Source organism: Lethenteron reissneri, chromosome 3 (assembly GCF_015708825.2).
Source record: "Lethenteron reissneri isolate LAM-NWPU_2019-01 chromosome 3, ASM1570882v1, whole genome shotgun sequence".
Lineage (NCBI taxonomy): Eukaryota > Metazoa > Chordata > Hyperoartia > Petromyzontiformes > Petromyzontidae > Lethenteron > Lethenteron reissneri.
In genome coordinates this window covers 11466587-11490514 of record NC_083781.1, presented here as the reverse complement: position 1 = coordinate 11490514, position 23928 = coordinate 11466587, and the positions used below count along the sequence as shown (strand labels likewise).

The 23928-nt window shown below is 50.5% G+C and overlaps 1 protein-coding gene across 2 annotated transcripts in view; it reads left to right on the top strand.

Annotated features, from left to right (window-relative positions):
- The window catches only part of LOC133346104 (mucin-19-like), a 103247-nt gene that overhangs the window by 58928 nt on the left and 20391 nt on the right, over nucleotides 1-23928 (top strand). For both annotated transcript variants that reach the window (XM_061557497.1, XM_061557508.1), the window contains one exon: nucleotides 3724-3851. In XM_061557497.1, coding sequence (XP_061413481.1) covers nucleotides 3724-3851 — 128 coding nt within the window. The remainder of the gene's footprint in view (nucleotides 1-3723; nucleotides 3852-23928) is intronic.

The window sequence follows — 23928 nt, the reverse complement described above, 5'->3', positions numbered from 1 at the left end:
GATTCTTCTGCCAGATTCACGCTCCTCGATCAATCAGCCACTCAATTGAGCTGCCCAATGGTGACTCCCCCCATCTCCCCCCCATCTCCCCCCCCATCTCCCCCCCTATCTCCCCACACCCCCCACACCCCCCTACAGACTCAAGTCTCTCGTTTGAGCATAAATCCTCAATCGGAGGGGGTGATAGATGGACACGCGACAAAAATCCCCCGCGATGTCTTTATTTATTTAAAATAGCTTATGTATATTTAAACACACGCACACGCGTGCGTGTGTGCGTGCGTGTGTGTGTGCACGTGTGTGTGCAGGTGTGTGTGTGTGTGCACGTGTGTGTGTGTGTGTGCACGCGTGTGTACGTGTGTGTGTGTGTGCACGCGTGTGTACGTGTGTGTGTGTGTGTACGTGCGTACGGGCCCCATTTAATCTGTCCCCGGCTGCCACTGACTCGCCACTGCTGCTGCTGCGTCAGCTCGCGTTCTGAATGTCGCCCGAGACGGGGACGAGATTAAGTGGAGATGTATTTATATATAATGATGTACACACACGTAATGCGGTGATGTGACACGCAAAGACAGATTCCCCCCCCGTGTCGTCTCTCACAGACTGTTGGGGCAAGTGCTGTTACCTATGTGGCACACGAGGGGGGTGGGTGGCCAGCGCCACGCCCGGCCGCCTTTGTCTCCCCAGTGGCGATGTTTACACACCGCATCAGGTACTAATTTGAGGCTGAGTCGACCTAGGGGAGGCCCAGGACCGGTTCAGATAGTCGTCACTGGTGTTGACCGCGAGCGGGAATCGAACCCGAATCGAACCCGGGTTTCCAGGTTAATAGCGCAGCGCGCTAACCGCTACACTAACGCTCCCACACACACTGACACACACACACTGACACACTGACACAAACACACTGACACACACACACACTGACACACACACCGTCATTCACACACTCATTCACACACACTCACCCACTTATTCACTCACTCATACCCCACTCACATACTCATTCACGCACACTCATGCACACACTCACACTCATACACACACACACTCACTCATTCACTCACTCATATTCCACTCACACACTCATTCACGCACACTCATGCACACACACTCACACTCATTCACACACACACTCACCCACTCACTCATTCACTCACTCATACCCCACTCACACACTCATTCACGCACACTCATGCACACACTCACACTCATTCACACACACACTCACCCACTCACTCATTCACTCACTCATACCCCACTCACACACTCATTCACGCACACTCATGCACACACACTCACACTCATTCACACACACACGCACCCACTCACTCATTCACTCACTCATACCCCACTCACACACTCATTCACGCACTCTCGCACACACACAGTCATGCACAGAATTATTCAGCGTCTCTTTACGTATTGATAACCTCCCTCCCCCCCCACCTCGTTTATATTTTATGTAAATGTACTCTTCATCTCACGATTGTATGAATTAATAAACCTTTGAATTAATGAATGATTGTATTGACGAGTAAGCAAGTTGGTGAATGAACGCGGATCTGTCAAAGTGAAGACTGCTGCGCGTGTGCCTCTGTATGAGGTGTGCTCACTAACAGCACTTGCCCCAAGAGTGTGCAGAGGCTATACGGGGGGGGTGCTTTGTCTTTGCTTTGTATGTACGTGGAGGCTTTAATGGTGACACGTGTTCGCCGCTCTGCACTCGGGGTTTCGTGAATATTTAAGATACCCAGCTTTAAAGCTTTCGTGACTGCAGGGATTCATATTCTTGATTCTTTCGGTAAAGTCACGTAGAAGAGAAATAATGAAATAAAATAAAAAAATTATTTTATAAAAATAATAATTTATTTTATTTTATTATTTCCCTTCTACGTGACTTTACCGAAAGAACAAAGAATATGATAGCCAGCGTCGAGAAGGATGAGGGGAGGGAGATGGGAGATGAGGCAGACTCGAGAATGAGACAATTGCAGAATGTGTTTAACCAATGAGTTGATTCCTCAGAGCCCATGAGCGCGAGGCTATTCTGGATGCGGTGTCGTGGGTGTGGACATTCATTTGCCGGCTCGTTGTCCCAGACAGGAGCGGACGGTTCGTTGCGATGAAAGTGTATGCGTGTGTGCATGTGCCTCAAATTATTACCTGGTAACGGTGTGTAAAACATCGCCACCGGGGAAACAAAGGTGGCCGGGCGTGGTCCTGGCCACCCACCACCTCGTGTGTGCCGTGCCGGTCTTCATAGCGGTTCGCTAACAGCACTTGCCCCGACAGTCTGTTCGTGGCGACACGGGGAAATCTTTGTTTCGTGTGCTCTGCTTATGGCTGAGACCGGTCACGGTGCTAAGGGTCATTGAGTGAAGGGTCACGAAGCTAGGGTCTCTCAGTATCTGTCTGTGTGACGACGTGTCTGTACGCGTGTCTGTCTCCCTGTCTATCTCACTGTCTCAGTGCTTGCAGTCTGTCTGTGTGTGTGTGTCTGCCTGTAAACCCGATTAGCGCGCTAAACTTCGAACCCGGGAGACCCGAGTTCGGTTCCCGCTCACGGCAAACATCAGTGACGATTTTCTGAACGGGTCCTGGGCCTCCCCTAGGTCGACTCAGCCTCAAATGAGTACCTGGTGCGGTGCGTAAAAACATCGCCACTAAGGAGATAAAGTTGGCTGTGCGTGGTGCTGGCCACCCACCACCTTGTGTACCGTTCCAACCTTCATAGGTGTTCCTAACAGCACTTGCCCTAACAGTCTGTTCGAGGCTACACGGGGGATCTTCGTCTTTGTTTCGTCTCCCTGCCCGTGTATCTCCTTGTCTGTACGAGCGCCTATCTATTTAATGTGTGTAGTTTGTCTCTGTGTGTCTGCACGCACGTGTACGTGTGGTCCTGGTTCGATAGATATGGGACATCTGCCGTGTCGCGCAGGGCAGGAATCGGCCTCCCAAACGATCTCCTCTTCATCGACCCAAGCACGTCATTGAGGACCCCCCCTACCCCCCTCCTCCTCTTCCCCACCCTTGCCCACGGCTAACATCAGTGGCGAGTGAAGTCCAACCTCGACCCGTGCTCCACATTGGTTCAATGCAAGCGAACGCTGGTCCGGTTTCGACATGCAGCGTCTCATCAGCAGAGTCATCGGACTTGCTGGAAGCAATGCGGATGAATTGCCAGATGTTTCTAGGACCCCTGTTTCAGACTCAGATTCACCCTGCCTCCATCTCTCTCTTCATCTATTTCTTCCCCTCTCTCCATCCCTCTACACCCTTCTCTCCCCCCTCTATCAATCTATCTCCATTCCTCTCCCTCTCTCTCTCCATCTCTTCCCCTCTCTCCATCTATCTCAATCCTTTTTGTTGGCCCTTCTCTCCCGATACTTTCCATTCATTGGCTACCACATTCTGATGAGCCCCTCCCCCCCCCCCTCTCCTCCCCCCCTCAACTCGCTTTTAAGGGATTACATCTTGAATCATTGCCTCACTTGATGCAGCTGATCTGGCTGTGACTGTCCCACCTGATGACGGAGACTTGTGTTGCCTCCGAAACGTCGTGATCTTTATTTTTATTTTATTATTTTTATTAATTTTGATGTTTTACCTACGTGACTTTACCGAAAACACCTAAGAATATGATTCCTTGCAGTCACGAAAGCTTCAAGTCTAGAACTATCTCAATCCTCCCCCCTCCTCCTTCCTCCCCACACACACAAGGAGGACCGCTCTCGTGGCCGCGTTGCCGAGGAGGGGAGCTACCCGGGAGGAGGAAGCGGAGAGTCACTCTCTGCGTGGAATCTCCCAGAGGGGCGGCTCGCTCCCGCGCTCCTTCAAGAACAACATCGGTGAGCCACGCGACGGCGGTGGGGCCAGAGCATCGGGGGCAACGGGGCGATCGGGCATTCGATCTTTGGCACTTTGGAAGGCTGGGGAATATAACGTTGGGGCATTGGTTTATTGGGGCAGTGGAGCATTGGGATTTTGGGGCATTGAGACACGGGGAGATGGAACATGGGGATATTGAGATCCTGGGGAAATGGGATATGGGGTATTGAGACCCTGGGGAAATGGGATATGGGGCATTGAGACCCTGGGGAAATGAGATATGGGGTATTGAGACCCTGGGGAAATGGGATATGGGGTATTGAGACCCTGGGAAATGGGACACGGGGCATTGAGACGCTGGGGAAATGGGATATGGGGCATTGGGGCACTAGAGAAATAGGAGACGGGGCATTGAGACGCTGGGGAAATGGGATATGGGGTATTGAGACCCTGGGAAATGGGATACGGGGCATTGAGACCCTGGGGCACTGAGAGAGTGGGTTAGCGAGTTTGTCCATGATACAAGCCAGCGTACGCGATGTTACTTGTCGTCTTGGGAGGGTTTTGTTGTTGTGTGAGTCTGAGTTCACGTGCTATTGTTGTCGATGTGCAGCGCTCCGTTCAGTCGCGATTCCTACTTCCGTTGGTGCCTCGGGACTCGTTTCGTACCTTTTGTGAGCCTCAACATAGCTAACCGACGACGATGATGGTTGGGATATCGGAGCTTTGCATCGGATAGGGGCACGATGCGCATTGAGGAATTCGGTTAATAATTATAGAGGTTTTGTTGTTGTGTTAGATCGCGTAAATATATGAATGTGTCGTTAAACCCGCCACCGCCCGGCACAGCCAATTAGTGAGGTTTGTCACTTTTACAATAACGTGCCAATTCGTGTTGGAGAGTAAACCCACAACATTTACAATTCGAGTCCGACGTTTCGCCAGTAATCACAAGCAGCGTCATCAGGCGACAGCCCACGTGCTCAACAGGAATTCGGTCGCCGTGAATTTGAGCTCCCACGTTGGCTGCGTGTGCGAAAGCGCGGGACGGCTGCCACCTTGCTGCTGTGATGGGCACCACGCTGGGCTTGCAATCCGGAGGGATCGCCGGTTCGATTCCATCTCCTGGAGCGGCAACTGAGACAATAGTGCAGGTTTCTTAACCCCCCCCCCCACCACCAGCCCCACTCACTGCCTTTGTCCTGTCCACACAAGCAGTGGAAGTGCTTAACACCACGCTGAGTAGCTGGAGGCGCGTGTGGTGGGGTACGTCGGGTCTGTATGTTGAACTTCTTTCGCGCCGTACATAGCCAGCCACGCTAATCGGAGGTGCGGCGGGGGGGGGGGTGAAGGTACAGCAAACTCGACACAAGAAGCAGCTCTACACACGTGCGTTTGTCGATCGAGATGCTTTCAAAGTGAACAGCTGCAGCGGCTTCCTAATATCGGAAGGAAAGAGCGTTCCAGACGGCCAGCAGAAGATGCGGTGACCCCCACCGTCTTGAGCCAAACGCCGTGTGGGTAGCTTACCCCCTTTAGCAAAGCGTCTCACCACCGTGGAAGAGTCGGTGAATGTAGCGTCCGTCTAGAGAGGGGGTCTGTCTCTCTCTCTCTCGATCAAGGTTACCCTTGTAATAGCAGCGACTCGTGGGGTTTTCAGGGCGAGCACATCAACTCCCTCCGGGTCAAACAACAACAACAATAACGACATCAAATGTCAATCGCAAGGAAGCCTGCGGCAGGCCACTCGCGCGCGCGGGGGAGATGAGCGGGAAAAAGTCAAAAAGCGAATTGACGAACGCATCGCCCAAACCACCACCGCCTCCACCACTACCACCACCACCCCCTCCATCCCCCCACCTACGAGCCCCGCCCCCTCCCCTGCCCCTCCCCCCCCTCGTTCATTCACCCACTCACTCAACCACTCACCCGTTCACTCATGGATTTACCCACTCACTCATCCAGTCACTCACCCACTCGCTCGCTCACTCGCTCACCCACCGGTAGCTGTATTGCGTTCGACTTTACTCCAGTATGCTGCAATGCAGCACAGCTGCGACGAGAGACATTCTACCAGCGCCGACTGATACATTCCGCTGCTATTTGGTCTGCAGTGGGGGGGGGGGGGGGGTTCAGTTTAAGTTTTCATTAATTAGGAATAACCCTGTGAGCCATGCGGCTCTTCACTCGGGTGCAACCGCCGCAACAAAAACATGAACAAGAAACATCTTAAAGTGTTCTAGATTTGAAGCTATCGTGACTGCAAGGATTCATACTCTTAGGTTTAATTGGTAAAGTCACGTAGGTATTATTTTATTTCTGTTATTATTTCTAGAATTTAATTATTTATTTTATTATTTATTTTTATTATTTTTACCTACGTGACTTTACCGAAAAAACCTAAGAAGTATCTTAAAGTGTCTACACGCAACAGAAAAATCCTGGACAAAACAGCAAAGTCTTCCAGAAAAAACACCGAATATTTCAACTGCTGTGTGCAAAAATCCCAGCGGGATGCACGTCAAACAATAACCACAATAAGACAATGTAGATTCAAGTTATCAGGCCAACTCTGTATTGCAACAAGGTGAGCGGCCCTGGGTCTGTGGCCAGAGCCCACGAGCGAGTTCAGCCACGTGGCGTCTCGTCACGCAACGTGCACGGCGGGGCGCAACGGCTCGTGCCTAACCGCATCGTTATCTCGTTACCCGCTCGGATATTTTGCTTGGCACAGATTGTGCCGTGACCTCCACCCCCCCTGCCACCCCCCTCCAGCCTTGCCACCCCCACCCCAACACCCCTCGTCTGATGAGCCGAGTTAAATCGGACCGACGATCAAATCGTCGGGCAATGAGGTTCGCAACAAGACGCAACAGCAACGCGCAGAGCAACACAGTGGGGCGTGCAGTGAAGCGACGCGGGCGTTTGTGTAGTGTGCGGGAAAAATAATTTCGTGTGTTTCGTTTGTTGTCCTTCCCCCGCGCCTCCGATTAGTGCGGTTGGCTATGTACGTTGTGAAAGACGTTCAACAAATGTGCACAGACTCACACAGAGACACATAGACTCACACAGAGACATATAGACTCATACAGAGACCCATAGACTCACACAGAGAGCCATAGATTCACACAGAGACCCATAGACTCACACAGAGACCCATAGGCTCACACAGAGACACATAAACTCACACAGAGATCCATAGACTCACACAGAAACCCATAGACTCACACAGAGACCCATAGACTCACACAGAGACCCATAGACTCACACAGAGACCCATAGACTCACACAGAGACATATACACTCACACAGAGACCCATAGACGCACACAGAGACCCATAGACTCACACAGAGACATATAGACTCACACAGAGACCCATAGACTCACACAGAGACCCATAGACCCACACAGAGACCCATAGACTCACACAGAGACCCGTAGACTCACACAGAGACATATAGACTCACACAGAGACCCATAGACTCACACAGAGACCCATAGACTCACACAGAGACATATAGACTCACACAGAGACCCATAGACTCACACAGAGACCCATAGACTCACACAGAGACCCATAGACCTACACAGAGACCCATCGACTCACACAGAGACACATAGACTCACACAGAGACCCATAGACTCACACAGAGACCCATAGACTCACACAGAGACATATAGACTCACACAGAGACCCATAGACTCACACAGAGACCCATAGACTCACACAGAGACATATAGACTCACACAGAGACCCATAGACCCACACAGAGACCCATAGACTCACACAGAGACCCATAGACTCAATCAACTATACATACACACATCAGCAGTCGCTGAAAAACTGCAGTGTTGTTCGTCTCGTCTTTGCTCACCATCAATGACACATTCTTCTGCGACGGGATGGAGTTTCCCCGTCATTCACAGATTCCATGTCTGCGCCAATGTCAGCCCTCGGCGGGTATCGAACTCGGGTCCCGGGCCATTCCCCCCCCCTTCCTCGCCCCCCCCCCCCCCCCAGAGCTTTTCGTTGTGGCACCACAGCCTCACCCCCTCCTCCGCCAGAGATTTAAAGAAGGTCACGGGCACCACGGGGGTGCTGCTGCCACATAGCCCGGGATGGGGTGCGCGGAGAGCGGAGTCGACGCTTCTGCTGCTGCTGCTTCTTCATCTTCGTCGCCGTTGTCGCAGTCACCAATAGACTCAGTAATGAGGAGGAGGAGTGGGGGGGGGGACAGGGATGGAAGAGGGGCGGGGGAGATGAGAAATGTCAGGGGAGGTGGAGGCATCAGTGGTTGCACGTGGTTTCTAGATTTGAAGCTTTCGTGACTGCAAGGGTTTATAGGTAAAAAATGAAATTAAATTAATAAAAAGAAAATAATAAAATTATTTTATTAAAATTATTTTATTTTTATAAATTTTCATTTCATCTTTTACCTACGTGACTTTACCGAAAAAACTAAGAGTATGGACGTGGTTTGTCGGGATTTAGGCTGGGTGAGCGGCAGTGGCGTAGTAACTACATTATCAGTGGTGTAGTAACTACATTATCAGTGGTGTAGTGACTACATTGTCAGTGGTGTAGTAACTACATTATCAGTGGCGTAGTAACTACATTATCAGTGGCGTAGTAACTACATTATCAGTGGCGTAGTAACTACATTATCAGTGGCGTAGTAACTACATTATCAGTGGTGTAGTAACTACATTATCAGTGGTGTAGTAACTACATTATCAGTGGCGTAGTAACTACATTATCAGTGGTGTAGTGACTACATTATCAGTGGTGTAGTAACTACATTATCAGTGGTGTAGTAACTACATTATCAGTGGTGTAGTGACTACACTATCAGTGGTGTAGTAACTACATTATCAGTGGTGTAGTAACTACATTATCAGTGGTGTAGTGACTACACTATCAGTTCAGTAGTGTAGTAACTACATTATCAGTGGCGTACTAACTACATTATCAGTGGTGTAGTAACTACATTATCAGTGGTGTAGTAAACTACATTATCAGTGGTGTAGTAACTACATTATCAGTGGTGTAGTAACTACATTATCAGTGATGTAGTAACTACATTATCAGTGGTGTAGTAACTACATTATCAGTGGTGTAGTAACTACATTATCAGTGATGTAGTAACTACATTATCAGTAGTGTAGTAACTACATTATCAGTGGTGTAGTAACTACATTATCAGTGGTGTAGTAACTACATTATCAGTGGTGTAGTAACTACATTATCAGTGGTGTAGTAACTACATTATCAGTGGCGTAGTAACTACATTATCAGTGGTGTAGTAACTATATTATCAGTGGTGTAGTAACTACATTATCAGTGGTGTAGTAACTACATTATCAGTGATGTAGTAACTACATTATCAGTGGTGTAGTAACTACATTGTCAGTGGTGTAGTAACTACATTATCAGTGGTGTAGTAACTACATTATCAGTGGTGTAGTAACTACATTATCAGTGATGTAGTAACTACATTATCAGTGGTGTAGTAACTACATTATCAGTGGTGTAGTAACTACATTGAGTGGTCTAGTAACAACATTTTGAGTGCTTCATCTACACACAATGCAGCCACTCCAGCTCTGTAGTGGTACCCTCCTTGCAATAAAATTGACGCGTATCTAGTGAATTAAATATTCCAGAAACATAGTTCTATGTCCAATGTTATTTCACTCAAGTCACTGTTATTCAAAACAAATTACGCTTTAAATTTCGATTTAAAGCTTTCGTGACTGCAGGGATTCATCTTCTTGGTTCTTTCGGTAAAGTCACGTAGAATGGAAATAATAAAGTAATAAAAATAAAACATAATAAAATAATTCTCACGACGTTTCGGCCACAACGTAAGCAGCCGTCCTCAGGTGGAGAACAGGACTCTATGTTCTCGACAGACCTGTTCTTCACCTGAGGACGGCTGCTTGCGTTGTGGCCGAAACGTCGTGAGAATTATTTGATTATGTTTTATTTTTATTATTTTATTATTTCCATTCTACGTGACTTTACCGAAAGAACCAGGAAGAGAAATGACGCCTTGTTACGTTACATTGCTTAAAAAAAAAACCGATATTACTTCCAATACCAAACTGCTGATGGGTGTCAAAGGGGCCCCGACTCGTTACTTTTGCGGGGGGGGGGGGGGTGTAGGTGGGGGGGGGGGGCAACACCCCCACGCTCGTTACGCTGCTGGGCGAGCGGTGATTGGAGGAGCGTAGCGGGTGGCAAGATCAAGCAGGGCCGTCAGTCCGCCACCCCCCTTCTCGTTTGTGGACGATGTCGGTGACGCCCCCACCCCAGCCCCTTTGGGAGTCGCGTGACGGGGACGTCAAGGCACAGGTGCTGGGGCCTCAGAAGAAAGACGCACGGACAGGAGGAGGAGGGGGGGAGAAGGGGGTGGGGGCGTAGGAGGGGGGGAGAGGAGGAGGGGGGAGATGGGGGGAGGGGGGGGGAGAAGGGGGGGAGGAGGGAGGAGGAGGGGGGAGAAGGGGGTGGGGGGGTAGGAGGGGGGGGAGAAGGGGGTGGGGGGTAATAGGACGGGGGGAGAAGGGGGTGGGGGGGTAGGAGGGGGGGGAGAAGGGGGTGGGGGGGTAGGAGGAGGGGGGGAGAAGGGGGTGGGGGGGGATAGGAGGGGGGGAGAGGAGGAGGGGGGGGGGAAGGGGGGGAGGAGAAGGGGGGGAGGAGGAGGAGGGGGGGAAGGAGTATGAGGGGGTGACCAAGAGGCGGAGGTTCGGTACATCGGCTGCATGGAATTCGTAACCTTTTCAGCCCCCCCAACCCTCACCCACCCCCCCAAAAAAAAAAACGACAGCAAACTGCTCGCTCCACGCGTCGTGTGGAGGTGACACGGCGGCTGAAGAAGCTCTCTCGGGGAGTCCAGGGGTGGACTTCCACCGTGGTCATCAGCCGTGACCAATCAGCAGCTGGATGAAGGCCGCGGAGGACGAGGGCCGACTCCTCCTCGGGTCCCAGCCGTGGAGCGATCTACCGATCGCCCGCGCCGCGAGCCGATTGGGACGCCCCGTCTCTCCGCGGGCCGTCTGTGTTATTCGTTTTTGTTTTGCCCGTTCTATTTTTTGGCTGCCACTTTCTGAGAGGTGGGGGGGAGCGGGGCGGAGGGGGCTGAATTCAGCAGTGGATAGATCAAGGCTGCCGATGAAGGGATGCACCGGTCAATTGTCGCCATCATAAGACTCGGGGTGTTCTTCCAATGCATGCAAATCACAAGCAAATAACATACTAATGCACATAAATTTGTATGTGGTCACTGGTGTGTGTGTGTATGTATGGTGGGTAGCGATAGTGTAGCGGTTAGCTGACTGCGCTACGAACCTGGCGACCCGGATTCGATTCACGCTCACGGTCAACACCAGTGACGATTATCTGAACCAGTCCTGTGTCTCCCCTAGGTCGACTCAGCCTCAAATTAGTATCCAGTGTGATGTGTAAACATCGCTACTGGGGGAGACAAAGGCGGCCGGGCGTGGTGTTGGCCACCCATCACCTCGTGTGCCGTGCCGGCCTTTATAGGTGCTACTCGCTAACAGCACTTGCCCCTACAGTCTGTTAAGGCTATACGGGGGATCTTTGCCTTTGTGTGTGTCTATTAAAATTGGTAACTTCGTGGGGTTGTCCTCTAAATGTCCCATTATCCTCTCCTCTGCGGGTTCCGTGGGCAATTCATAAGCGTTCGATAAGAGGCTTACAGGGTTTGTAATTCTCAAAATCGGTGTCCATCACCCGTTTGGGAAGAGATAAACGCGTGACTAATGTGCGCTGTGGCCGGCTTTTGTGGACGATGAAGAGGAATCGGTGTCGGTCACATAAAAAAGATTAACAATTACACGGACAAAACGTACTAAACGTTTATTTATTTATTTTCGTCCCGGGGTGCGGCAGAGCTACAACTGAGATTTTGCGTAGAAAGTTTAGAAAATGCCAATGAGAATAAGAGACGATAAATGCGCTTCTCCCACCCAATCACTCCACCACCCACCCAACCACCAACCTACAAAACCGCCTGCCAAACATCAAACTATTCACCCACCCAATCAACGACCTGCTTACTCACCTACCCATCTACCCCTCCAAATAACCGCTCACCCGCTCAATCAATTACCCACTCACTCACCCACCTATCCACCCCTCTAACTAACCGATCACCTACCCACCCACCCAATCAATTACCTGCTCACTCACCTACCCATCCACCCCTCCAAATAACCGCTCACCCACTCAATCAATTACCCACTCACCCACCTATCCACCCCTCCATCTAACCGCTCACAAACCCACCCACCCAATCAATTACCTACTCACTCACCCATCTACCCATCCACCCCTCCATCTCACTGCTCACCAACCCACCCACCCAATCAATTACCTACTCACTCACTCACTCACCCACCCATCCACCCCTCCATCTCACCGCTCACCAACCCACCCACCCAATCAATTACCTACTCACTCACTCACTCACCCATCCACCCCTCCGACCAACTGCTCATCCAATCATTTACCTCCTCAAGTATTCTTCATTGCAAAGCCCGCGGGTCACTGGCAGCCCTTGATGGCCTTCAAAGCGGCCCTCATGTGCGGTCCCCCAACAATTCACAAATGTGAAAACACCCCATCATTATCGTGCTGTCAAACCCCAATGGTTTCAAACGTGTGGCAGCCCTCACACTGATGATGTCGTTTCGATGAAAGTGCCAGCTCCCCCCCTCCCCACCACTCCCCCTGAATGTGAGTGAAGAACGTTGACCTATTCACTCACTCACCCATCCACCCCTCCAACTAACCGCTCACTCACCCACACAATCAATTAGCTACCCACTCACCTATCCACCCCTCCGACCAAACGCTCACCAACCCACCCAACCAGCAACCTCACCATTTACTGTCTCACTCCCCTTCGATTTTACTGCATCAATGACCCATGGCGATCCCACATTAAGTGGATTTGACTGCCGGGGAATGCAGTGGCTATATCAGCACCAGCCACACATCGCACGAGACTTAGGGGCCGGTTGCTGTGGAATTAGTGGTGGGTGTAGCAAGGGCTAGGGTCAAGTTAGGGCCGGTGTTAAGACAGGGACATCGTGTGAGTTTTTTGTTAGGGCTGGTGTTAGGGATGTAGTGTTAGGGGTGTAGTGTTAGGGGTATAAGGTTAGGTCTTGTGTTCCGGTGAGGGCTACAGTTGGGGTTAATAGTTGCGTTTTTGCTTAGAATTGTGGCGAGCGAAGGATATGGCTCTACTGACGGCTAGTGTTAGGGTTCGGGCTGTGTATACGGGTAGGGTTGGCAATAGGGATATCATTAGTGTCAATATATATCAATAGGGATATCATTAGTGTGAAGGGCTGCTGTAGTTGGGGTTGAAAGCACAAGCACGAGACCGCAAAGAGACAGAACACGTACCGATTTTTTTTTGGAAGTTATCTTTGAACAGACCTCGACAATATTTATTCCTACGATCCATTTCCCAGTGAACGTCTCCCGTTAGAAGGAAAACACGCGCGTTTGGAAACAGATAATTGAGAGAGAGGAGACGAGGCAGAGAGCGAGAGAGAGAGAGAGCGAGACAGAGAGAGTTAAAGTGTGAGAGGAGAGATGGCGATATGCTGAAGAGGAGGAAGGGGGAGGGAGGAGGGGGGGGGGGGTGGAGGAGGGGGGATGGGGGAGGGGGGGTGGAGGTGGGAGGAAAAGGGACCTTTTTGGGGCGAGAGCGAGAGCTGGAGAGAGATCGGAAAGCGACTTGCATCACCTGGGTAATGGCGCGTCGTTGTTTGCGAATGCCTCATTAGGCCGCCCTAAATATGGGAGATGTATCAACTCGGGAAAAAGCCGCGTAAACCCTCGGGGGGTACGGATGCCTATTAGGGCCTGCAGACACGGCACCTGGAGGCCGCCTTTGTCTCCCCACCCAGCGCAGAAGTCGGTGGAGAGATCTTCTTGGTTCTTTCGGTAAAGTCACGTAGAATGGAAATAATAAAATATTAAAAATAAAACATAATAAAATAATTCTCACGACGTTTCGGCCACAACGCAAGCAGCCGTCCTCGGGTGAAGACTGTCTTCTCGACAGACCTGTTCTTCACCTGAGGACGGCTGCTTGCGTTGTGGCCGAAACGTCGTGAGAATTATTTTATTGTTTTATTTTTATTCTTTTCTTATTTCCATTCTACGTGACTTTACCGAAAGAACTAAGAGATGAATCCCTGCAGTCACGAAAGCTTTAAAACGGTGGAGAGATGCTAACTCCCTCGCCTGGTGTGCAGGAGGTCGGGGATTCGATCCCGACCCTGACGCCTGCTGCTGCTGTATATTTGGATTTGAAGCTTTCGTGACTGTAGGAATCCATACTCTTTTGTTCACAGTGATTTGTTTTATTTCTAACTTGTACGTGACTCTCCCCGTGGTCGCGTGGATGTTTTTCTTTTTTATCCGGATCCTCCTGGTTTTTCTCTCACACATTTAGAATCGTGCATTGAGATTATTTAGATGATTTTGCTGCTATAAATGTCCAAATGGTAAGCCACTTTTTCTTGGTTCTTTCGGTAAAGTCACGTAGAAGGGAAGTAATAAAATAATAAAAATAAAACATAATAAAATAAAATAAGGATCCACCACTTTTTATAGACATTATTATTTTATTACTTCCCTTCTCCGTGATGACTTTACCGAAAGAACCAAGAAGATGAATCCCTGCAGTCACGAAAGCTTTAAATCGAAATTTAAGCCACTTTTGTTGAGCTATCATTTGTGGCCTATAACGCGTTTGAAAAAAGAAAGTTAATACCTTAGTGGGCTTTGCCTGGTAGGAAACCGAATATAATTTATAATCTGAATCGTCGATCGGGCCCTGAATTCAGCACCACGGACAGCGCCTATCCGTGAGGGATATCCTCAAGCGAGTGGTGGTGAGTGATTGGGTGGGTTGGTGAGCGGTGAGATGGTGGTGGTGATGATGATGTTTCGATTTAAAGCTTTGGTGACTGCAGGGATTGATCTTCTTGGTTCTTTCGGTAAAGTCACGTAGAAGGGAAATTATAAAAGAAAAAAACATAATAAAATTAAAATAAAATACAATTTTTAAATATTTTAATATGTTTTATTTTCATTATTTCTCTTCTACGTGACTTTACCGAAAGAACCAAGAAGAAGATGATGATGTTGTTAGCGATGGTCGTTACACTGACACAAACATTCCCAGGAGCCATCACTTGTTATAGACATATACGTATATGTTTGCTGGCCTGGGCCTCCCATAGGTTTACTCAGCCTAAAACGTAAGAAGGTTACGGCATTGAGAGTGTGCGAGATGTCTTGGTGGGAGCAGTAGGGGGGGGGGGAGATGGAACTAAGGGGTTTGAAGGTTGACGGGAGACACGGGGAGAGTGGGGGGTTGACGAGGGGGGAGGGGGAGTCATGCTGAACACAATAGGTGCTCGGTTATTGCTTTTGACAACTGTCTAACCAGCCTAACGGGATCATCCTCCACTCTCAGTTCCCTCCGCGAGAATGACGGGAAATTGAATTGAACTCTCTTCATGGTGCCATCAGGCAAGTGCTATGGGCTGCCTGTCGTCAGATTCAAGTCTCCGTCTCTCTCTCTCTCCCTGTATCTGCGCGCGATGTCAACTTGACATTCAGAGCCACGCAGAGACACCCTTTCTTGGGCGTGAATCGTTGATTCCTCATCGCGTAGTTACACGCTGGCGCGCGCCTCGGGCTATCCCGGCACGAGTCGGCAGCTTCGTTAACGAGACGAGGATGAGTTCATGATGAGTTTCGCACGCGCCTCCGAAGCGCTTTAGGGATCGGCGACCTCTGGGTGTCACTCCGATGTCGGTGACCTGGCCTCCAACTCGTCCTTGACCCTGCGCCCACACCATGTGTCCCACCCATCACTGCCTCCTCCTCCCTCCTCCTCCCCCTCCCTCCTCTTCCCTCCTTCTGCTTTTAGCCTCCACGTTGCTTGACCTATCCCCCTCATCCACACAGGGTCGGATTACGATTTTGCGGGCCCCTAGGCTACAGGTACTGTGAGGCCCCGTGTAATATTTTCAAAAGGAATACAACGTTAAAGAAAAAAAATTGTATTTTCTTACAAGGCTAACAACAAATAAGATTCAGCTTTCACAAGTGGAACAACTTTTCACTTCAATCTCTGGAGGCCTTCCAGCTGGCGGAGGCCCCCAATACCCCCACGCCTTAATCCGGCCCTGCCTCTACCCTGCGCCCACACCACGTGTCCCACCCATCACTGCCTCCTCCTTCCTCCTCCCCCCCTCCTCCTCCTCCCTCCTCCTCCCTCCTCCTGCCCCCTCCTCCCTCCTCATCCCTCCTCCTCCCTCCTCCTGCCCCCTCCTCCTTCCTCCTCCCTCCTCCTCCTGCTCCCATTCTTAACCTCCAAGTCGCTTGCCCTATCAATGCCGTCCAATTCAGAGCCGCTTCCTCATACAGGGAAACCTCCTTAAAGATGCAAAGGTTGAGGTTGAGGGGACGAGGGGGAGGGAAGGAATGGGGGGGGGGAGGGGTATGGTTGGAGAAGGAGGTGGGGTGATGGGGGTGAGTAGGGTGAGGAAGGATGAGGGGGGGGGGTGAGGGGGGGGTGAGGGGGGTGAGGGGGGGTGAGGGGGGAGGGGTAGGAAGAGAAGGATATTGGGAGTTGAGGGGGGGAGGGGGAGTTGTGTGTGGGAGTGAAACTCCGGTGTGAGGGGTGCTGTAGGGAGCGCCCACAGGGGACGAGGGTGGGGGTAGACGGAGTTGAGGGGGGGGGGTCATCAAAGGCGGCGGCGAGGGAGGAGGAGGGGGGGGGCGTTGAGTGGGGTAATTGGACGGTGCGCAGTGCGCATGCGCGGAAGGCCGCGCGCGCGCGCTCCCTTCGCGGTGAAGGGTTCGTTGCCGCGACTGGGATCACCATGCAATCTCCGTGCAATCTCCGTGCAATCTCCGTGCAATCTCCGTGCAATCTCCGCGCGATCTCTGTGCAATCTCCGTGCAATATCCATGCAATCTCCGTGCAATCTCCGTGCAATCTACGTGCAATCTCCGATCGATTTCCGTGCAATCTCCGTGCAATCGCCGTGCAATCTCCGTGCAATCTCCGTGCAATCTCCGTGCAATCTCTGTGCAATCTCGAGATGCGCACCGCAGAGTCCGCAAACGCCGATCGCTTTAACGCGTCGTCGTTGTTGCGGTCGTGTTTGGAGTTTGTCAGGATATTCGGAGGGACCGCTTCGTCATGTTGTTATTGTTGTTGTTGTTATTTACGTTTTTATAATGCGCAGCAGACCCAACGAGCGCCTCCAGATCGCCACGGTGGCTACGAGATGTTAACTACCTCGCCTGGTACGCAGGAGATCGTGGGTTCGACCCCGACCCTGACGCCTGCTGCTGCTCTATATTTGGAGTTTGCGTGTCTCTCTCTCTCATCATCATCACGGTGGCTATGAGATGTTAACTACCTCGCCTGGTGTGCAGGAGGTCGTGGGTTCGACCCCGACCCTGACGCCTGCTGCTGCTGTATATTTGCAGTTTGCGTGTCTCTCTCATCATCATCATCATCATCACGGTGGCTACGAGATGTTAACTACCTCGCCTGGTACGCAGGAGATCGTGGGTTCGACCCCGACCCTGACGCCTGCTGCTGCTGTATATTTGGAGTTTGCGTGTCTCTCTCATCATCATCATCACGGTGGCTACGAGATGTTAACTACCTCGCCTGGTACGCAGGAGATCGTGGGTTCGACCCCGACCCTGACGCCTGCTGCTGCTGTATATTTGGAGTTTGCGTGTCTCTCTCATCATCATCATCATCATCACGGTGGCTAGGAGATGTTAACTACCTCGCCTGGTATACAGGAAGTCGTGGGTTCGACCCCGACCCTGACACCTTCTGCTGCTGTATATTTGGAGTTTGCGTGTCTCTCTCTCTCTCTCTGCTCGTGGTCGCGTGGATTTTTCACCCGGGTCCTCCGATTTTCCCCTCCGCATTGAGAATCAACGTCAGGCGTTTAGAGTATTTGGCTGCTAGCAATGTCCACGTGACCAGCCACTAACGTTAGACTATCATTTGTTGCCAGGTCCCTTCTGAAAAAGAGTCAAATAGCTCAGTGGTGCTATGAGACCTCCTTTACCAGTGGCAAAATATAGTAGTAGGGTTTTACCCTTTAAACTGGTACAAAACTCACACCTTTATACAAGGCATCATGTTTGCAATAACCGCAACACAAGCAGGCAAAATGCAAACAAAAAGAAACAACTCTGATAATGGTAATGATATGCACTGTCCTTTTGTACCAGTTTAAAGGGTAAAAACCTACTACTCTAGCTCAGTGGTGCTTTACCTGAATTTTTTTTTCACATCTTATAACATGAAATAAAACACATCTCTAGTTTATCTAACATGTATTGTTTCCCCCCCCCCCCTCCAAATGCGAGAATATCAGTGGCCAGGTGGGGTTGTCAGTCAAAGAGCGCTCCAAATCTGAGGGCCAAATTTTACGAAAATTCCCGAGATCTGAAACGTGTTTTGCCCAAAGTGTGGCTGACAGAGCGGCATGTAAGCGGTGTGAGCACATCAAACTCTTAGAACTATTAAACATGATGCCAGTACCGTATCTATCGATATATGTCCGTTATAAAGTATTATTGCATGGCAGCCAGCCATGTTATTGGTCGTGAGCGGGAATCGAACCTGGGTCGCCGGGTTCGTAGCGTGATGTGCTAACCGCTGAGCCACCGCTCCCCCCCCCTCTACACACACAAAGACAAAAATACAAAGATCCCCCGTGTAGCCTTAACAGACTGTAGGGGCAAGTGCTATTAGCGAGCACCTATGAAGGCTGGCACGGCACACGAAGGGGTGAGTGGCCAGCACCACGCCCGGCCGCCTTTGTCTCCCTAGTGGCGATGTTTACACATCGCACCAGGTACTCATTTGAGGCCAAGTCGACCTAGGGGAGGCCCAGGAGAGGTTCAAAATTTAGTCACTGCTATTTATCGAACTCGGGTCGCCGGGTTCGTGGCGTAATGTGCTAACCGCTGCGCCACCGCTCCCCACACACACACACATCCACACACACACGCACCCATACGCAAACGCACGCACTTTTAGGCTACACAAAGCAGACAGACCTTTGAAACACTTGGTTATACAGCCATCATATTTTCGTGTTCCGGCTGAAGGCGTCTGTTATTTTTACACACATTTAAAAAATTCCGACCACGTTGATCGGAAAGTTGAAAATGAAATGATAGTAATTTAAGTGACAAAAAGAGAGCTTGTTACGCGAGGGCATTCCAACTTAAAAGCTGCTGCACAAAGCTAATGTGAAACGAGCTGACAAGACCCCCCAAAAAAAGAGTAATTTAAAATCATAATGGAGGTGGCTAAGTGGCACAAAGGGTTCATAATGGCCGTGTCAGAGGAACTGAGCCAACACTGCTGAGGATCTGGGTTCAAGCCCTGGCTCTGGGTGTCTCTTAAGGGGGTTCATAATGGCCATGTCATTGACAATGAACCAGCAATGCTGAGACGCTGGGTTCAAGCCCTGGGTCTGGGTGTCTTAAAGGGGTTCATGATGGCTGTGTCATTGACAATGATCCAGCAATGCTGAGAATCTGAGTTCAAGCCCTGGGTCTGGGTGTCTGTTAAGGGGGTTCATGATGGCCGTGTCATTGACAATGAACCAGCAATGCTGAGAATCTGAGTTCAAGCCCTGGCTCTGGGTGTCTTAAAGGGGTTCATGATGGCCGTGTCAGTGACAATGAACCAACACTGCTGAGAACCTGGGTTCAAGCCCTGGGTCTGGGTGTCTTTTAAGGGGGGTTCATGATGGCCGTGTCATTGACAATGATCCAGCACTGCTGAGATCCTGGGTTCAAGCCCTGGGTCTGGGTGTCTCTTAAGGGGGGTTCATGATGGCCGTGTCAGTGACAATGAGTCAGCAATGCTGAAAACCTGGGTTCAAGCCCTGGCTCTGGGTGTCTCTTTAGGGGGTTCATGATGGCCTTGTCATTGACGATGAGTCAGCACTGCTCAGTTGCAGGGTTTGAAGCGGTGCGTTGAGCTAATTTGCATACGATTTCCATAACAGTGCATACATCTATTTTTACACGTACGAGTTGATTACATATATTACCAAATTTAATCAATATTAATGCATGAATTGATGTATCCTGACACCCCGGAAGCGCGCTCAATACACACTCATACAAGCAGCTGACACAAAGGTGAAGATTTAAGGAAGCTAAATATTGAACAACATAAATCATCAATTAGCTGCGTTCGCACTAACCGCTACACAATCGTTTCCCGCTGCGTACACACGCACTGACATATACTCACACGCACACACACATACGCATACACGCTCAAATACACACACACACACACAACAACAACAACAACCGCCATTGGCCACTAAGTGGCGGTGACGTCACCACGGCGACTGTGCCAGGCCAGGTGCACGTTGAGGCCACGTGAAGTGTCGAAGCCTCGCTGCTGACAGGTCACGGGACAGACCCATCAGGTGCCACGGGTTGGCTGACTGAGACGACTGGCAGATGCACCAGCTGTGCCCCTTACATTACAATGACAAAGATCCCCCGTATAGCCTTAACATACTGTTGAGGCAAGTGCTGTTAGCGAGCGCCTATTGAAGGCCAGAACGGTACACGAGAGGGTGGGTGGTCAGCACCACGCCCGGCCGCCTTTGTCTCCCTAGCGGCGATGTTTACACACCGCACCAGATACTCATTTGAATCGGAGTCGAGCGCTGTTATTGGTCGTGAGCGGAAATCGAACTCGGGTCGCCGAGTTCGTAGCGTAATGTGCTAATTACTGTGCCACCGCTCCTCTTGCATACGCACTCACACGCACACAGACCGCTCGACACACGCTCCCGCAGAGACCGTTAGACGCTGACACACACACACGCAGATGCATCATTCCGGCAAACATTTCGCTGTCACCGTTTGAATCTTATAAAAAACGGCGCATAGTTGATACCGTAACCTTTACAAAGAGACGCTAATAAGCCCGTTAAAAAGCAACGGAATTTAATAACATTAACAATCATTTCACAAAAATCTCGACCGACCGCGATGCTCTGTGCGGCATCATCAATTGGAGCTGTCATTCGCTCTCCTCGCCTGACCGATTTACCCCTCTGTGAAGAATGTTCTTTCCTCCTCCCCGCCCCCGTATTCGTGTTGTTTAAGCCGGGCGGGGGTCGGCAAATTGATTAGCCACGAAAGAGAATCCTTACCGAGTCTCAAGACTGCTTCTCGGGAGGATCCTTTCACGGCGAATGACGATGTTCCTCCGCGGGGTTCCATTCCGAAGTTTGTTTCGGACTTTCGTGTGGGCCGGAAGAGTCCGGAGAATGCACGGCTCGCATTCGAGGTGGCGGCGGACGGGCAGGGGAGAGGCACTAGGGAGTTATGGGAACATATCGGTTTAATTTATTACGTATAACCCTGTGAGCCATGCGGCTCTTGACTCGGGTGCAACCGCAACAAAACAAAAGCATGAACAAGAAACATCTTAAAGTGACTACACGCAACAGAAAAAATCCTGGAAAAAAACAGCAAAGTTTTCAGAAAAAACACCGCATTTCAACTGCTGTGTGCAAAAATCCCAGTGACATGCAAGTCAAACAATAACAACATTCAGACAATGTAGATTAAAGTTATCAGGCCAACTCTGTACTACAACAAACAAACATGGCGAGACCAAACCGTCCTCAAAATCATCAAAATAAAGCCACAAAAGCAATGTAACAGTCATCATAGGAATATCATACAAACAAAAAGAACAAAGATTCCCCGTATAGCCTTGAACAGACTTTGTTGGGGCAAGTGCTGTTAGCGGTGCTGGGTCGACAGCACCACGCCCGACCTTAGGCTGAGTCGACCTAGGGGAGGCCCGGAACCGGTTTCGGACATTGAACATACGTACTGAAATGTTGTCTTTTCATTTCGGTTAGCAAATTCCCACTCTGAGATGTTGCCGAGATGTTGTTTAATTAACATGTGTGCAAGAGTGTGCACAGGGGATTTATGATAATTATGCTTCTAACGCTTGTGTACCCAGGAAGGGCTGAATGAGCGAAAATGTTTTGGAATGAGTGAATGAATGAGTTGACGAATGAGTGTACGCGTTGATGAATACGTCGAACGAATGACGATTACAGCACCACTAGTGACTTCGCGACCCCGACAAAGTGGTTCCACGTTTCACCCCGAACTCACCCAGCCACCCTCCAACCCCTTCCCTCCCCACCCTCCTGCATCTTCGCCACCATCAGCAGCGATTTAGTTTTGGTTTGAAGCGTCCCGAAGTGATGAAAATCGATTGATTTTTGCCTCTCGCTATTCAACAACCGCGGATTCTAATCGAGAACTTTCCTCTTCTCTGCGGGCTCGTGTATTTTGTGTACACTCTGTGTGTACACTCTGTGTACACTCTGTGTGTACTCTGTGTGTACACTTTGTGTATGCACTGTGTGTGTACTCTGTGTGTTCACTTTGTGTACACTTTGTGTACACTCTGTGTGTACACTGTGTGTACACTGTGTGTACACTCTATGTGCACTCTGTGTGTACTCTGTGTGTACACTCTGTGTACACTCTGTGTGTGCACTGTGTGTGCACTGTGTGTACACTCTGTGTGTACACACTGTGTGTACACTGTGTGTGTACTCTGTCTGTGCACCCTGTGTACACTCTGTGTGTACACTGTGTGTGTACTCTGTGTGTGCACTGTGTGTACACTGTGTACACTCTGTGTGTGCACTGTGTGTGCACTGTGTGTACTCTGTGTGTACACTCTGTGTACACTCTGTGTGTGCACTGTGTGTACTCTCTGTGTGTACACTCTGTGTGTACACACTGTGTGTACACTCTGTGTGTACACTCTGTGTACACTCTGTGTGTACACTGTGTCTACTCTGTGTGCACCCTGTGTGTGTACTCTGTGTGTACACTGTGTGTACACTCTGTGTGTGGTCTCCTTCATAGTTGCCCCCCACCTCGTCTTCCTTCTCCTTGGATACAGACGCGTACTTCCTGGTGGTGTAGTAAACTACGTTGTACTGGTAGGAACCTCCTGGTTACACCAGCCCACAGGGGATTATTGTGTCCATCCGTCCGTCTGTCCTGCATCCAAATATGGGAGGGGTGGGGCTGGGTGGAGAGGGGAGGGTGGGGAGAGGCTGGGTAGGGAGGGTAGGGAGGGGCTGGGTGGGGAGGGGAGGTGGGGAGGGGCTGGGTGGGGCTGGGTGGGGGTGGGAGGGGTGTTGCTGGGTGGGGAGGGGCTGGTCACCCCGTGGTGCCCTTATAAAACTCAACGTTTAACCTACTCTCGCCGGCTTGTGCCCGCCCTCACAGTCGGGCATATTTGCGGAATACACCACGCTGCCGTTGACCCTGGCCATTGACCGAGCAACCCAACGTTCCTACCAGCTCCCTCCGCAGGAATGTGTTCAGTGGCATAGTAACTACACTATCAGTGGTGTAGTAACTACATTATCAGTGGCGTAGTAACTACATTAGCAGTGGTGTAGTAACTACATTATCAGTGGTGTAGTAACTACATTATCAGTGGCGTAGTAACTACATTATCAGTGGTGTAGTAACTACATCGTCGTTACGCTCACGGTCTCAGACATTTAAGGCTGCAGGGGCGTGCTCCTTCTACGCAGAACGCAGCCACTCCAGCTCTGCAGTGGTACCATCTCTGCAATACAATTGACGCGTGTCTCGTGGATCCAACGGAGTTATATGCCCAATGCTATTTCACTCAAAGTCACTGCCATTCAAAGCAAATTACGTTTCGTTCAGTGACATTGCATTGAAACAAAACGGTGTTAGATCCAATATTAAACTGCTCAAAACACATCTCGTGATCGGTGTCAAGTGGGACCCCAAGCTCGTCGCTTTGGCCACCGTGGGGGAGGGAAGGTGGCAAGGCACCCCCTGCCTGCCCCCCACGCCAGCCTCACCCCTTGCCTGCCCCCCACTCCAGACTCACCCCCTGCCTGCCTGCCCCCCACGCCAGCCTCACCCC